General features: G+C 42.8%; 3 protein-coding genes across 3 annotated transcripts; all 3 read right to left on the bottom strand.

The window, feature by feature from the left end:
• Window positions 1–1,074: 1,074 nt before the first annotated feature.
• On the bottom strand, window positions 1,075–4,270 carry LOC108804280 (ADP-ribosylation factor 1-like). Its single transcript, XM_018576015.1, has 2 exons — window positions 4,226–4,270; window positions 1,075–1,587 (listed from the first exon to the last, which is right to left on the bottom strand). Exons 1-2 carry the CDS (start codon window positions 4,268–4,270, stop codon window positions 1,075–1,077), a joined length of 558 nt encoding a protein of 185 aa, XP_018431517.1.
• Window positions 4,271–7,270: 3,000 nt separating this feature from the next.
• Window positions 7,271–8,017, bottom strand: LOC108804267 (ADP-ribosylation factor 1-like). Its single transcript, XM_018576009.1, has one exon. The coding sequence runs from the start codon at window positions 7,967–7,969 to the stop codon at window positions 7,271–7,273; it is 699 nt and encodes a 232-aa protein (XP_018431511.1). The 5' UTR covers window positions 7,970–8,017.
• Window positions 8,018–15,275: 7,258 nt separating this feature from the next.
• LOC108804344 (ADP-ribosylation factor-like) lies at window positions 15,276–16,196 on the bottom strand. Its single transcript, XM_018576048.1, has one exon. The coding sequence runs from the start codon at window positions 16,094–16,096 to the stop codon at window positions 15,398–15,400; it is 699 nt and encodes a 232-aa protein (XP_018431550.1). The 5' UTR covers window positions 16,097–16,196; the 3' UTR covers window positions 15,276–15,397.
• Window positions 16,197–16,776: the final 580 nt, after the last annotated feature.

The raw sequence follows: 16,776 nt of genomic DNA, 5'->3' as shown, positions 1-16,776 counted from the left end.
CTCCATCTACACTAAACTGTGTAGATGGAGGAATCTCCTGCTGGACCAAGCTTCAGTATCTTGCTAGTCATCCCTGCTGGCTCTCAAAATACCTGAACATTGCCTGCATCCAATCAGATTGTTCAGGTATTTTGACAGCCGACTAGCTGTCAATGATACTGAAACTTGGCCCAGTGGGAGATTCCTTCATCCACACAGTTTAGCGTAGATGGAGGAATCTGTTGCACTTTTTCCATCTGACTATAGTAAATCTGCAGATAATCTATAGGTGTATGGCCTGTTTTACGATGAGAATGCGCAATCTCCATGCACAATCTTCTTTAGATTTACCAACAACTATGTAGTAGTGCCACGGTCCACCTTACTGGATGTAAGCTGAGTAGATTTTTTAGATAACCCCTAATGCTACAGATTGTTGGCAGATGTACAAGAGACAGCACAGACTTAGATTGTTATGCGTGTGTGGCCACTTATGCTTTTCTATTGCTAGGGCAGGTTAAAACAATGAACAAAGATGGGACGTTAGGTGAGGAGTACAATCTGCTCTGCCATCAGACCCTTGACATATGAGATCAAAATTGTTATTAAATAAAAATCAATTAAAAAAAATAGTAAAGTAAATATAAATATCAAAATATCTAATTTTAATCAAATTTAAATATATAATTAAAATGTCTAAAGCAATTGACATATTTTGTACATGTGAATAGAGGATAAATAATTTTCGACTTACACAATGAGACCCTCTCTGATCAAATTTATCCATGAAATTACTCATTTGTAAATGTATGAACCACAGTTATGTTTCAACTCCTGCAGCCAGTCCTTTAAACAGTTCTTTACTCGACACCTTCAATGTTGTCACAAAAACCTTCCCCTTGATAGTCTTGCATGGTGGAGACAACAGGGTGAGCAAGATGACAAGTGTGAAAGTTGGCTCTGTAGGTTGCACAGTTCCTCCACTCTTTGGCTTGTGAAGAACAATCTGATAGCACTGTGTTTGTTCTATATACTGTCCCATCTCCATAGACAGGAAAAGTAGAGATAGTATGAATTGGCGTGAATTTCGTCCTCTTAGGATGTCCTGGTGTTTTGAAACTGCTTCACAAAGTTGGTGAGGACCTCCAGCCCCTCCACCAGTCCTTCACCATTGACTGCACAGCACCCCTGGATGTGCCACCGATGTCCTTCTATCTTCATCAGTCCCAGCTCGTCCACCAGCTCCATGGGTTTCCTGGCACCTGGGAGATCTTGCTTATTGGCCATTACCAAGAAGGGCACATCTCTCAATTCTTCATCGTTCAGCATAGCATTCAGTTCTGTCCTGGCTTCCAGAAACCGCTCTGGGTCAGCACTGTCCAGCACGAAAACCAGTCCATCTGTATTGACAAAGTAGTGTCTCCACAGGGGTCGAATCCGTTCCTGACCAGCCACATCCCAGACAGTAAATGTCACATTAGGGATGGGTTCCACAGTCTCAACGTGGAATCCAATGGTAGGTATGGTACAGACTGTCTCATTCAGCTTCAGCCTGTAGAGGATCGTGGTCTTCCCAGCAGAATCCAGACCCAGCATCAGGATCCGAGCCTTGGTGCCAGAGAAACTCATAAGAGTTTGGTAAAGGCTGCTGAAGAAGGCACCCATATTTGCAGATGTAGAGCTTACAATTCTGTTCTGGAATCCGTTTGCTCTGATGTCTGTAGCTTTACATGCTTCTAGTACGCTCCTTCGCTGTATATACACAAGATCTCTTCACTGGCCAAACCCACATTGCCTAGCAACCAGAGACACAGCAAAGGAATTTCCTGGTTGCTCTGCAATTCTGTGCTGTGTTGGAAGATTCCTCGATAACCCATTGTGACAGTGACGAAGCTGACAGCAGCACAGGAAGTGATGTTGTCAGTACAGCCTTCTGAACAGAAACAACTTTATTGCAAAGCAACACTGACACACAAACCTTTACAACGGCACAGAGGAATGGAAACAACACTGCAATTTGTACTTGTTTGACACTTGCAGTTACAAATAAGAAACCATACAGTAAACTCTGTTATCTGTTTCCCATGGGGATTGGTAGATGCCGGATAACCGTAGTTTCTGGTTGCTTGAAAGTTCTGGTTGCCGGATAATGGGGGGTTTACTGTTAACAAAAACAGAAAACAAATCCTTGCCTCTCAGGCTCTGACTAAACAGGCAGGTTTCCTCTCTACCATGGGGTGAGCTTATCTCAGCCACCTCACAAAACAAAAGTACTTTCAGCAACCTTCTCCTCACACCTATCCAACTTATAGCTCTCTCCTAGACCGCAATCCCAGATCAGAGCAACATCCTGCTTCAGCCTTCCCCTTTTATCTCACCTGGATAAGCAATTAACAATCCAGGTGAGAGACACAAAACCCGAGCTGGATTATTCAGACCCAAAGTCAACCCAAAGTCAACCTGGTCTGGGTTCCACTATTCCTGTACATAGGATAGAAAGCGAGGGGGCATATATCGCCCCTCGATGACTTCTCCTTTCCTTATGTCACAATATATATATATAGCTGTGGCTAAGCGCTATGCTACCAGGATTAGATTCCTCTATTTTATTTATTGTGCATTACTGAAACCTTATTACATTAAAAACAATCATTCTGCTTTGTAAAAAATATTTCCTCCAGAAGTATGTGATATATAATATAATTAATATTATAATGATATAAAAAATATCAAAACATAATTCTGGTATTTAGGCACTGCTGTAGTATACCCGTCTACCTATCTCCTTAATCTTATGGTCTGGAAATCCCTTTTGGCCAATTGTTTGCGATTCAGGAGAGGTGTATAAAGATCTTTCATCAGTTTAGGAAGTCATTCTTTAAGCAACAATAATGGAATTTAAAAGAGAACTATAGCCAAACTTTTTTTTAGCATTAGTTCTCTTTTGGGTCACAGGAGGACATTTAGTTATGTCCTCCTGTGACCCAAAACTAAGCATATAGTGGGCTATTACCCGCTATATGCTGACAACGCAGAGCCGCAGCAGGGAAAGAGCCCCACAATATTGTCGGGATCCACCTTGCTACCTGATTGACAGATGGCTCTACCTCTCTAGTGCCAAAAGGAGAATGCTGTTACTTTTGTTGCCCCTTCACCCTAACACTGGGTTCCCACCTGGGCGTTTGAAATATGCGGGTATGACGCGCGTTCCGGGCCACGCGTTTTTACCGCGATTTGCGGTCCACAAAACGCGCGTCAAACGCGCGTTTACCAGGGCTATCCGGCTGTATCCTAATGGATACGCGCGGAAATACGCCCCAAAGAAGCTCCTGTACTTCTTTGGGCGTAGGGCATTTTTCAGCACGTTCCGACGCGCTGAAATATGCCCAGGTGGGAACCATGCCCATAGGAAATAATGGTATTTAATTTGCTGGGTGTTTTACAGAGCTTCGATCAGCGCTGTAAAACGCCCAGGTGTAAAACCCGGCCTAAGTGGAGTGGCTCTTTAGATTTAGTGTTGCCGGAACTGTAAACAGTCTGGCAGATTTGTAGTATGTGATCATTTGTTAATTCCTAGGTGTTCTGCTATTGTCTGCACCTACCTGTAGTGGGGCATGGCCCTGCCACAGAGTGGGGTAGCCAGCTGGAGAATATTGGAAGTGTTTATGTCTCTTAAGCCAATCACTAGAAGTTTCATGGCCAGTGCTGCATGCTGGGGAAGTGCATAAATACTCAGGAATTGCCCTGTGCTAGGGCAGTCTGCCTCTGGGCATAGCCCTGTTGTAGAAGCTAACTAGGCCTGAAGCCTGTAAGAGGCCAGATGTGGACCCATTTAGGGTCTGAAACTGTCTGGGATGGAGAACCACAGGAGACATTTATCTGCTGGAGGTGCCAGAAAGGCCAAGATGGCATGGACCTCAGGAGCTAGTCTGGTGTCTCTCACAGGAAAGATCTCAAGAATATCCTCTATCCAGCTGTGGTTCTGTTACACAGTGTCATCCTCTGCTTAACTAAAGTGTTCCTGCACTGTGGAAGCTGCAAGGGATTGGTGAGTGTGGAGCCTATTTTTGTCCATGGATGTCTGTAGCCCTATACCCTCTCTCCAAGTTTTAGCTGTTGTACAATAAATCATTGGAAAAGAACTTAACCTTCCTGGCGGTAATCTCGAGTGTGGCTTGGGGTTAATTTTCAGTACCATAAGCGGTAACCCCGAGCCACACTCGGGATTACACAGTGCGTCACTTACCTTGTCCCTATGAGCCCCGCTGTGTCCTCTGGCCGATGCCAGCATCCATCTTCAGGGTTCCTTCCCTTGCGAGCGCCCGTGTCGCAGGGGGGTGGAACCGGTGGGAAATTCAAAAGTAAAAAATAGAAAAAATACTGAGATAATCAGACCGCCAGGGAGGTTAAAAAGACTGGTGCCTAATTTACTGTTTACATCCCACAACCTAGAGAGTGAAATGTCAGCCCTCCCTGCCTCAGGGGTTTACCACACGCCTTTGAGGGTCAGGGGGGTCAGGCTATTCACTTAAATATGCTTTTGCTGAAGTTATAGGCCAAAAACAAGATCCGGGTAACAAAGGATGGCCGACCATAAGGTTAGTTGGGACAAATAACTCCTTTATGAAAAAAACCCCCATTGAGGGTTACAGTTCATTTTAATAAGGAGTGCATAACGTGTACAGATATAGGAAACGTATTCATTGTAATGCCTTGAGCTTTTTATGATGTGGCTGTAGAGAGGGTTTTCTTTCTAATTATAAATAATGTTCAGCGAATCTCCCCTTTCTCAATCTACTACCTTTATTCAAATTCACCAAGCTACATAGAATATACAGTATATCAATGGGCTATAATGATGAGGCAAGGAGTAGAATTCATTGACCCCCAGAAACCAATAAGAATGAAGCTTTCTTTTGGCTGCATTAAACATTGTTAATGTGTCGTGGGTTGCAGTATGTTGCTATCCATTGCATTGTTTGGGGACATTTCATTTAATTGACTTGAAAGGCAAATCATAGGGCAGCCTACTCAGCACTTTTTCAATATGCACTGCGGCATAATGGATATGGGGTCTATTCGTCAATGTTTTCACCCAAGATTCACACATTTTTTCCATAAAATTTAATGAGAAAAATGTGTTACTCTACAGGACTACAGAGTGTAATGATTTTGTGCAGTGTTATATTCCATAGTAACTAAGCAGATTTCAGTTTACTATAGTCGTTGGCTTGTTCCCAGCTGATACGGATTACTGCGCCCTACATGTAGTCATTGCACTTTGCCCTGCCTTAAAGAATAACTCCCAATGTCTTTGTAATGACACTGATAATACTTCAACTCATGTAAGCTGTGTCTGTGTAGCTCACACACGCTGTGGGGGATATTAGCAAGGCATTATAACAGGGCAGAAAACTGGCGCAAGTGTTGTGTGCAACATTAAAAAAGAACTCCATGATTTTTTTAAATAAACCCTTGCAGTGGGCCTACCTCCATGCTGCAAGGGTTAATTGCTTGTTTTTCCCTTGGGGATGGAATCAAGAAGAAATACTCGTCTGATCCTCGGTCCTGGGGCAATGATTGCCAGTGGCATTTGCAGGGTATGGCATACTGTGGGCACTGCTCCAAGGGGGGCACCACTTCGTGGGTCAGCAAAAGCTCAATGAACCATGGAGACTGCAGAAACAGTGGACTGGAGCTGTCAATATTCAATCCCCGCTGCTACCACTTGGTTCCTAGCACCACCTGGTGTTCTATAAACCAATCTCCAGCAGAGAGGGAGCTGAATAATGATCCTCCTCCTTCCACAAAGTGACTGCCAGATCACCCACCTCCCCCAGTCAGCTGCCCGGGCCCCATCAAGTCAGCAGGAGGGCTCGGACCTGGCACTGCCTGTAGTGAAGGACGATGGTCTTGTGCACTTGCCACATGAGGGCTTGTTCACACCAATTGCAGTGTGTTCCAGAGTGGCAGCTGCTGGAACGCACAGCAATCACACGCTAAACGTCCCCCTTTGTTCTGGGATGGGAGGGGGTGTGGTGGTGCATTGAAGGCAATGGCACATCAGCCACGCCTCCCGCCGCAGTGTGATTGTAAGCATGGCAAAACATTGCCTGCGTTCCGTTCCAATGCGAACGCAAATATATGCTGCATGCTCTATTTTTGCAGTGGACCAGAACGCAAGCAATGTTTTGCCAATATGTCGATTGCACTGCAGGCAGGGGGGGTGGCTGCAGTGCCATTGACTTCCGTGCACCGGCACTCCCCCTCCCATCCCAGAACGAAGGGGGAAGTTTAATGTGTGATTGCTGTGCGTTTCAGCACCTACCACTCTGGAACGCACCGCATTTGGTGTGAACAAGCCCTTAACCAGTTGATTGAGCAGACCTATTGTACCTACAGTTTAGCATAGATGGAGGAATTTGTTGCACTTTTTCCATCTGACCATAGAAAATCTGCAGATAATTTATAGGTGCATGGCTGGCTTTACAATGAGAACGCACAATATGCCTGTGATATTGTTAATTCCCCCCAATATATTTGCTTCAAGCCAGTCCCCTTACAATGAGAACACAAAATGTCCTTTAGATTTACCAACAACTATGTAGTAGTGCCACGGTCCGCCTTACTGGATGCAACCTGAGTAAATTTTTTAGATAGCCCCTAATGCTACACAGATTGTTAGCAGATGTACAAGCGACAGCACAGATTTAGATTAGTATGCGTGTGTGGCCACTTATGCTTTTCTATTGCTAGGGCAGGTTAAAACAGGGAACAAAGATGGGACATTAGGAGAGGAGTACAATCTGCTCTGCCGTCAGACACTTGACATATACGATCAAAATTGTTATTAAATAAAAATAAATAAGTAAATATAAATTAAAAATAAAAACAGTAAAATAATACAACAAATATTTAGTTACAAAATATCTAATTTTAATCAAATTAAAATATATAATTAAAATGTCTAAAACAATTGACATATTTTGTACATGTGAATAGAGGATAAATAATTTTCGACTTACACAATGAGACCCTCTCTGGTAAAATGTATCCATGAAATTACTCATTTGTATATGTATGAACCATAGTTATGTTTCAACTCCTGCAGTCTTACATGGTGGAGACTACAGGGTGAGCAAGATGAAAGTTGGCTCTGTAGGTTGCACAGTTCCTCCACTCTTTGGCTTGAGAAGAACAAGCTGATAGCACTGTGTTTGTTCTATATACTGTCCCAGCTCCATAGACAGGAAAAGTAGAGGTAGTATGAATTGGCGTGAATTTCGTCCTCTTAGGATGTCCTGGTGTTTTGAAACTGCTTCACAAAGTTGGTGAGGACCTCCAGCCCCTCCACCAGTCCTTCCCCATTGGCTGCACAGCACCCCTGGACATGCCACTGATGTCCTATTATCTTCATCAGTCCCAACTCTTCCACCAGCTCCATGGGTTTCCTGGCACCTGGGATATCTTGCTTATTGGCCATCACCAAGAAGGGCACACCTCTCATTTCTTCACTGTCCAGGAGAGCATTCAGTTCTGTCCTGGCTTCCAGAAACCGCTCTGGGTCAGCACTGTCCACCACGAAAACCAGTCCATCTGTATTGACAAAGTAGTGTTTCCACAGGCCTCGAATCAGGCCCTGACCAGCCACATCCCAGACAGTAAATGTCACATTACTGATGGGTTCCACAGTCTCAACGTTGAATCCGATGGTAGGGATTGTACAGACTGTCTCATTCAGCTTCAGCTTGTAGAGGACCGTGGTCTTTCCAGCAGCATCCAGACCCAGCATCAGGATCCGAGCCTTGGTGCCAGAAAAGCCCATTAGAGTTTTGTAAAGGCTGCTGAAGAAGGCACCCATATTTGCAGATGTAGAGCTTACGAGTCTGTTCTGGAATCCGTTTGCTCTGATGTTGGTAGCTTTGCATGCTTCTAGTACACTCCATCGCTGTATATATACACAAGATCCCTTCACTGGCCAAACCCACATTGCCTAGCAACCAGAGACACAAGAACGTAATTTCCTGGTTGCTCTTTAATTCTGTGCTGTGTTGGAAGATTCCTTGATAACCCATTGTGACAGTGACGAAGCTGACAGCAGCACAGAAAGTGATGTTGTCGGTACAGCCTTCTGAACAGAAACAACTTTATTGGAAAGCAGCACTGACACACAAACCAATAAAACAGCAGAAAATAATTGAAACAACATTTCAATCTGTACATGTTTGCCAAGATCAATGTACTTGCAGTAACAAATACATAAAAAATAAATTATGCAGTAAACCCCCAGTTATCCGGTACCCATGGGATTGGTAGATGCCGGATAACCATTGTTTCTGGTTGCTTGAGAGTTACTACTAACTCTCAAGCAACACCCCACCCCATTCATCTGCTGGCTAGATTGTGCTATTTGCTGCTTCAAATTGATTGGCATAGCCAATAGCAGGCTTGCTATTGCACATGCAAAATAAATTTAGTTGCTAACAAAACATGTTTTTTAACTAATATCTTTTTATTGTTTATCCAAAATAAACATACATAAAAAAGGATAACAAAGCATCAACATACACTTATACAATCTACATACAAGTTTAACTTTTCTTCATCTCCACAACGTATAACATCCCACAGTATAAATGTAATTCTTACATGAATATGTTGGCTTAACCCCCCCCCAACACTCCTCTTCTTCCATTGCTAGTTGCTTAATACCCTATGCTATCTATTGGAGGGAGGTGGAGACTACAGCATTTTTCATTTCCCATTTACCTTATCTCACTCATCTCATACCAAAACTAACAAACCAATGAAAAAAAAAAAAAAAGAAAGGAAAATCCCCCAATGTCCGATTGTATGATTTTTCCCCTTTTTCCCTCCCTTCGCATCATATGTTATTCTTCCTCTTCAAAGTATTTCTACTCCTTTCACCTAATTTTATAAGAGTTGCTGCAATGTACTAGTTGTTAAAAAATCTTTCCAAGGACTCCAAGTTTAGCAGAATTCAGAATATCTATCTAATAGTCAATAAGTAAGTTTCTCCATCCTCATAATAAAATTAACTTCGCAAACCCACTCTGCGGCATCGCTGATGTATCAACGTTCTAGCTGCCACTAAAAGATGTTGCATTAGGCCTCTTTTACCCTTCCGGATATCTCCGGGTATAATTGAGAGGTATAATTGAGAGCAAATCTATTTCTGGTGTTACTGGCCAATTTATCTCAATGAGCTTCTCACATATATTAACTATTATTATTATTGTTATTATTATACAGGATTTATATAGCGCCAACAGTTTGCGCAGAGCTTTACAATATAAGGAAGACATTACAATCACAATACAATTCAAGACAAGATGGTAAGGAGGGCCCTGCCTGTGAGGGCTTACAATCTAAAAGGGAGGGGCAAGTGATATATGAGGAGGTAGCTGTGTGGGGATGAATTCTTTGAGAAAGTGATAGTTCAGTGGTTAGGTTGAGGTGGGATAGGCTTCCCTGAAGAGATGAGTCTTAAGGGACCGCCTAAAGGCAGTCAGAGAGGGAGATAGAAAAACAGGTTGGGGTAGAGAGTTCCATAGGATGGGAAAGACTCTAGTTAAGTCATGGAGGTGGGCATGGGAGAGTTGATGAGGGAGCTGGAAAGCAGGAGGTCTTTTGAAGAGCGGAGGGGACGGTTAGGGTGATACTTTGTCCCTGGCTATATCCCAAACCTGATCTCAGAGTTGTGGATGGCTTTATAAGTGATTGTTAATATTTTGAATTGTATACTTTGGGCTATTGGAAGCCAGTGTAGGGATTGACAGAGGGGGGTTGCAGACACTGAGCGGTTGCTTTGGTGAATGAGTCTAGCAGCAGCATTCATGATAGACTTAAGGGGGGATAGCCTGTGTAGAGGCCAATGAGGAGGGAGTTGCAATAGTAAAGACGAGATATAACCAGCGAGTGGATGAGTCATTTTGCGGTTTCATTGGTGAGGAAGTGGCGTATTTTGGAGATGTTGCGGAGGTGAAGGCGGCAAGATTTGGATAGTGATTGGATGTGGGGAAGAAAGGTGAGGTCCGAGTCAAGGATGACACCTAGGACCTTGGCATGGGGGGAGGGCTGGATAGTTGTGTTAACAATCTCAAGGGAAAAGTTTGGGGAAGGTGCACGGGCGGGAGGAAATATCATGAGCTCAGTTTTTGAAAGGGTGAGTTATGGTTTCCCAATACGGTCAAATCTGTTTACATGACCACCAAATATTCAACATATTTCCCTCTTCATGTCCGCATCTCCAACATTGCTGGGATATAGATGGATAAACTCTATGCAGGGTAGTCGGGCACCTATACCGTCTCAAAATTATTTTAAAGTTTTGTTCTTGAGCTTTACTCGAGATATTAGATCTAAATGTTAAAGCAAAAGATCGATTCCAATCCTATGTTGAGATCTCATGTCCTAGTTCTCGTTCCCACATTCTAGTATAATATGGACGAGTGGAGTATACCTGTTTCAATACTATATTTTATAGTATAGATATATTATAGGTTTCTCCTCCCCTGTTTACACACAAATCTTCCAATGCTGTCAGTTTCTGCATCACGTTTCCCCTTGTAGAGAGTGACCTAAAGAAATGTTCCAATTGAAGGTACTGTATCCACGATCCCTCCGATAAATCCTCTGTGCTTATATCTGATAAAGGCCTCAGTCAATCTTTTGTTAATGCTTGTCTAATTGGATATGGTTTTGCATTGGTCCACTTCAAGAACCTTAATAAGCTCCTGCCAGGGGGGACATTTGGATTACCTAAAATATTTGTAAGGGGGCCCACATAGCATGACACTTTAAAGGGCCTTATCCCATATTGTAAGCAGATCTCTTACTAACAGCATTAAAATTCTCTTGGTTAGGCGTCTCTCATGTGATAGAGAATAGAGGTATTTGAGTAGCATTTTGTTCGGTTGCTACCCATAATTTGGTATTATTTTGATAAATCCAATCTAACATGTGTCTCTGGACTGCAGCCATATCATATAATTCCATGTGTGGGAGCCCGACCCCTCCCTCCCGTCTATGCATCACCAAGATGGCGTTCCACACATATTTGACAAAAATATATCTCAATAATCGAAAAAAGGTCCTCAGCAATTTAATTGGTATTGTTTGAAATAGATAAAGAAAATGTGGTAAGATATCCATTTTTAATAAAGCTATTCTACCCATCCATGAGTGAGGCCCATTCAGGCCCATAGTGTCAATTTGTACTGTGTGTCATTTAAAAGGGGCAAACAATTAAATTCATACAGATCCATAGCCCTCGAGCAGCCCATTTAAAAGGGAAATTAGCTTGGAGAACTGTCTGCTCTTTACTTGGTAATGAAACATGTAAACACTCTGATTTTGAAGCATTAATCCTAAAGTTGCAGCTCCTTAAAAAGTGTGGGAAAGGCTATCCTTGGATTAGAAATATAGAGAAGTGTATCATCTGCAAACAGACTCACTTTATAGCACTTGTCTCCTACCTCTATGCCCCTAAAATTTCCATTCATGCGCACAGCTCTGGCCAAATGTCCCTGTCGCGTCCCATTAGTAATTTGTACTGGTTCCGATAAATATCCATTAACCGGTATCCTTGCAGTAGGGCAGGAATAGAGTGCTAAGATTTTTGATATAAAGGAAGAGGGCATCCCAGTCGGCCTAAATGTTGCCTCGAGAAATCTTCAGTCCAAGCGATCAAACGCCTTTTCTGCATCTATCAAGAGCAAGTAAAGTGGGATCTTACGTGTCTGGCCAGATGGATTAATGAGAGTGTCTTTATTGTTTTATCTCCTTCTCTTCCCAGAACAAAACCTACCTGGTCTAAATGGATAAGGGATGGAATATATGGTTGAAGAGGTAATGCTATATGTAGTATATGTGCCTCCTGTGTTTGTCTTGTAAAAGGACACCCCTCTGAGATAGCATTAGAAACTGAGTTAAGGATTGGAGCCAATTCCTCTCTAAACTGTTTATAGAATGCCCCTTCATGCCCATCTGGGCCGGGACTTTTTCCAGAGGGTAAGGACGCAATTGCGTTCTCTATTTCTTCCAATGTAAATGGGGAACAAAGGGATTCTACCATGTTTGTATGTAATTCTGGTAGGGCTGTTTTGTTTATATATTCTTGAAGTTGTATATGTCCTCTCCTATTATTCCTATCCGTTAGCCTATTCCCTATAATATATAGCTCATATACCCATATTCTGTACGAGACATTATACGGTACAACATTATTCCTGTTTATTTATATGGCATAAGACACTAAATCTTTATTTTCCAACTAATAGATGACTTCCTGTCCTGGTAGAATACTGGCTCTTTTGTTTTACTTGTAGTGGTCCTTTGAAAGTATTGTTTCTATACTTAGTACAGCCAGTGGCGGAACTACCACCATAGCGACCGATGCGGTGTATGCCATGCACATGCGCTGCAGTGCGTTGTTAGAACGCATCTCAGTGCATGATTTTTTTCTTTTGTAAAAAAACATTAATTTAACTGTGGCAGCACATGGCAAAGCTTTGTGACGCATTGCCATGCGTTGTGATACCTTGTGTTGCAATTAAATATACGCCTGTATCATTTTATCACAACACAAACACCAACACAGCGCAAAAACCATTTATAACATAAATCGTTATTTACAGTTTAGTGTTCCTTAATTTTTTTTTATAATCCCCCTTTCCTCAGCCTCTCATTGGTGTGGCAGTATTAAAGTAAAGTGTTAAGCCTCATTTTTGAAAGAGCGTTTTTGGGCTGTTTTTGGTCGAGCTGAAATGCAATTAAAAGCGATCAAAAACGTGCTGATCAGCGCATTTCTATTGAAATCTATATGGAAGATGTGCTGATCAGCGCGAAAAAAAGTAGCTCAGGATGCATTTTGTGCGGCAGGTGGTTCGGATCGCGTGGAGCCGCGCGATTGCATGAACAGTCCCCATGAGAATGTATAGGATTGTTTATGTTTATTCTTTTTTCTCTCTCTCGCTTTCTCAGGGTTAGATGCCTCTATTTTATTATTGTGCATTAGGCCTCATTCACACAGCTACATGCCTTACGGTGCGGGTGTCCCTGCTCGGGCGCAGACAGGATCCATCCTGTCAGCGTACAAGTACAGACAACCGCACATGTATGGACTAACAGGTTGGGTGAGCGTAGGGCGGCGTAGGGCCCGGAGTCCCCCTTACAAGAGAGTCTGCAGAGTTCTTCCTTACATCAGAGTCCCCATTACATCTCAGTCTTTAAAATGTCCCTTGCTTCCTGTGTAAAGGGGGTCTCTGGGGATGCTGATATAAGGGGGGACTCTGATTTAAGGGGGGGCACTGAGGACTCTGATGTAAGGGGGAGAACTCTGGGGAATATGATATAAAGGGCAACTCTGGGAAATCTGATATAAGGGAAGACTCTGATGCGATTTTCACTTGTATTTTTGAGTTGATATTATGGTAAAGTTATGTAAAACACGGTGGCAATTTTTGTAAAGGGGGCGCAATTTCAGTGCTTGCCATAAGCGCTATTTTTTATAGACACGCCTCTGGTGATCTCTCACCTCTCTCCCCTTTGTCTCCGGCTGTGAAATGTCTCTCTGCGTCCTCATGTCTAATAGACCTGTACCTGCAAGCGCACACTGCCCGTTCAGCATTGCAGTAATCGGAAGCTTGCCCCTCAGGGGGGCGGGCTTGCGATGATCGCAAGTACGATCTGCCTGTCCAAGATGGGCAGATTGTACGTTTTTTTAATTACCTTACAACCATCGCAAGACAAAAGTCTTGTGATGGTTGTAAGGTGTATGGGCACCTTTAGACTGCCGGGGCACGGGGGAGAAGGGACTGTGGGACGGATCTAACAGCCCGGCATGACTGAGGATTATCACCTAGACAAAATGAGCAGTTAACCCTTGCAGTGCTATCCAAGCCACCCACTCCAGTTTCTGTTTCAGTCTGCAATACCAGCTGGAGCGAGTTCTACACCTAACTAACAAAGGCATTGTGGCAGATTACAATGTAGGAAAAGACTTCAGATCCCCACAAGATTGCATCCCTTGCATATAGGCAGAGAAAGCTCCTTTCCCTGTCCCTGTCTATATGCCGGTTTATTATCCGTAGTAAGTGCAGTGTTAACAACCTACTTCCTCACTCTCAAGGTGCTCATACACCTTACAATTATCTGCAGATTTTCTGTGGTCAGATGGAAAAAGTGCAACAGATTGGCCCAGGTGGAGATTACTCCATCCACACAGTTAAGTGTAGATGGAAGAATCTGTTGCACCTTTTCCATCTGACCACAGAAAATCTGCAGATAATTGTAAGGTGTATGGCCAGCTTCAGTCACTACTGAGCAGAAGGGGGGCCGAGAGGTGAGCAGAGGGTACCCAAGCAAGCAATGTCAGCTCTCCTGCTCTCTATGCCGTGTCTGGCATATACACTGCATAGAAAATGGAGCAGATCGCTCCTTATTAACAAAGGGGCTTGCATTCCTTTTGTTAATTAGAAGCAGCATCTGCCCCTTTTTTCCATTTTAGAAGAGGGGTTCAGCCATTATGCCTGTGATATTGTTAATTCCCCCCAATATATTTGCTTCAAGCCAGTCACCTTACAATGAGAACGCACAATGTCCTTTAGATTTACCAACAACAATGTAGTAGTGCCACGGTCCGCCTTACTGGATGTAAGCTGAATAGACTTTTTAAATAGCACCTAATGCTACACAGATTGTTGGCAGATCTACAAGCGACAGCACAGACTTTGCACAATTAGATTGTTATGTATGTGTGGCCACCTATGCTTTTCTATTGCTAGGGCATGTTAAAACAGGAAACAAAGATGGCACGTTAGGAAAAAAGTACAATCTGCTCTGCCATCAGACCCTTGACATACGAGACTAAAACTGTTATTTTAAAACTTTAAATAATACAACAAATAATACAAAATAAATTGTTTTAATAAAATTAAAATATATAAGTAAAATACCAAACAATTGACATATTTTGTACATAGACATATAGACACCGACATATTGTACATTGACATATTTTGTAAAATAGAGGATTAATCATTTTCGACTTACACAAGGAGACCCTCTCTGGTCAAAAGTATCCATGAAATGACTCATTTGTAAATTCATCAATTACAATTTTATTTGACGACTCCTGCAGCCAGTCCTTTAAACAGTTCTTTACCCGATTCCTTCGATGTTGTCACGAAAACCTTTCCCTTAATAGTCTTACATGGTGGAGACAACAGGGTGAGCAAGATGACGAGCATGAAAGTTGGCTCTGTAGGTTGCACAGTTCCTCCACTCTTTGGCTTGTGAAGAACAATCTGATAGCACTGTGTTTGTCCTATATACTGTCCCAGCTCCATAGACAGGAAAAGTAGAGATAGTATGGATAGACGTGAATTTAGTCCTCTTAGAATGTCCTGTTCTTTTGAAACTGCTTCACAAAGTTGGTGAGGACCTCCAGCCCCTCCACCAGTCCTTCCCCATTGGCTGCACAGCACCCCTGGACATGCCACTGATGTCCTATTTTCTTCATCAGTCCCAGCTCTTCCGCCAGCTCCATGGGTTTCCTGGCACCTGGGAGATCTTGCTTGTTGGCCATCACCAAAAAGGGCACACCTCTCATTTCCTCATTGTCGAGGATGGCATTCAGTTCTGTCCTGGCTTCCAGAAACCGCTCTGGGTCAGCACTGTCCACCACGAAAACTAGTCCGTCTGTATTGACAAAGTAGTGTTTCCACAGGGCTCGAATCCGGTCCTGACCACCCACATCCCAGACAGTAAATGTCACATTACGGATGGGTTCCACAGTCTCAACGTTGAATCCAATGGTAGGTATGGTACAGACTGTCTCATTCAGCTTCAGCTTGTAGAGGACCGTGGTCTTTCCAGCAGCATCCAGACCCAGCATCAGGATCCGAGCCTTGGTGCCAGAGAAACTCATAAGAGTTTGGTAAAGGCTGCTGAAGAAGGCACCCATATTTGCAGATGTAGAGCTTACGAGTCTGTTCTGGAATCCGTTTGCTCTGATGTCTGTAGCTTTGCATGCTTCTAGTACGCTCCATTGCTCTATATATACACAAGATCCCTTCACTGGCCAAACCCACATTGCCTAGCAACCAGAGACACAGCAAAGGAATTTCCTGGTTGCTCTGCAATTCTGTGCTGTGTTGGAAGATTCCTCGATAACCCATTGTGACAGTGACGAAGCTGACAGCAGCACAGGAAGTGATGTTGTCAGTACAGCCTTCTGAACAGAAACAACTTTATTGCAAAGCAGCACTGACACACAAACCTTTACAACGGCACAGAGGAATTGAAACATTGCAATCTGATACATGTTTGCTAAGACCAACCTACTTGCAGTTACAAATAAGAAAAAATGCATTATACATGTGTTTTAGTACAAAAAGAAACATTATAATAAAAAATAAAACAAAAATAAAGAATACTATTATGAAAAAAATAAAAAAAATGTAGGAACTAATCATAATCCCACCTCAACCTCACCACTGAACCATTACGTTCTCAAACAATTCATCCCCACACAGCTACCTCCTCATGTATCACTTCTCCCTCCCTTTTAGATTGTAAGCCCTCAGGGGCAGGGCCCTCCTTACCATCTTGTCTTGTATTGTATTGCGATTGTAATGTCTTCCTTTATTGTAAAGCGCTGTGCAAACTGTTGGCGCTATATAAATCCTGTATAATAATAATATAATAATAATAATTTAATTTTTCACTTTAACCAAAATATATTTATATATTTATTTATTTTAATTGTTGGAA

The sequence above is a fragment of the Nanorana parkeri genome, unplaced genomic scaffold (assembly GCF_000935625.1).
Source record: "Nanorana parkeri isolate BGI_ZX_2015 unplaced genomic scaffold, ASM93562v1 scaffold55, whole genome shotgun sequence".
In the NCBI taxonomy this organism is placed as follows: domain Eukaryota; kingdom Metazoa; phylum Chordata; class Amphibia; order Anura; family Dicroglossidae; genus Nanorana; species Nanorana parkeri.
This window is presented reverse-complemented; position numbering and strand designations above follow the sequence as displayed.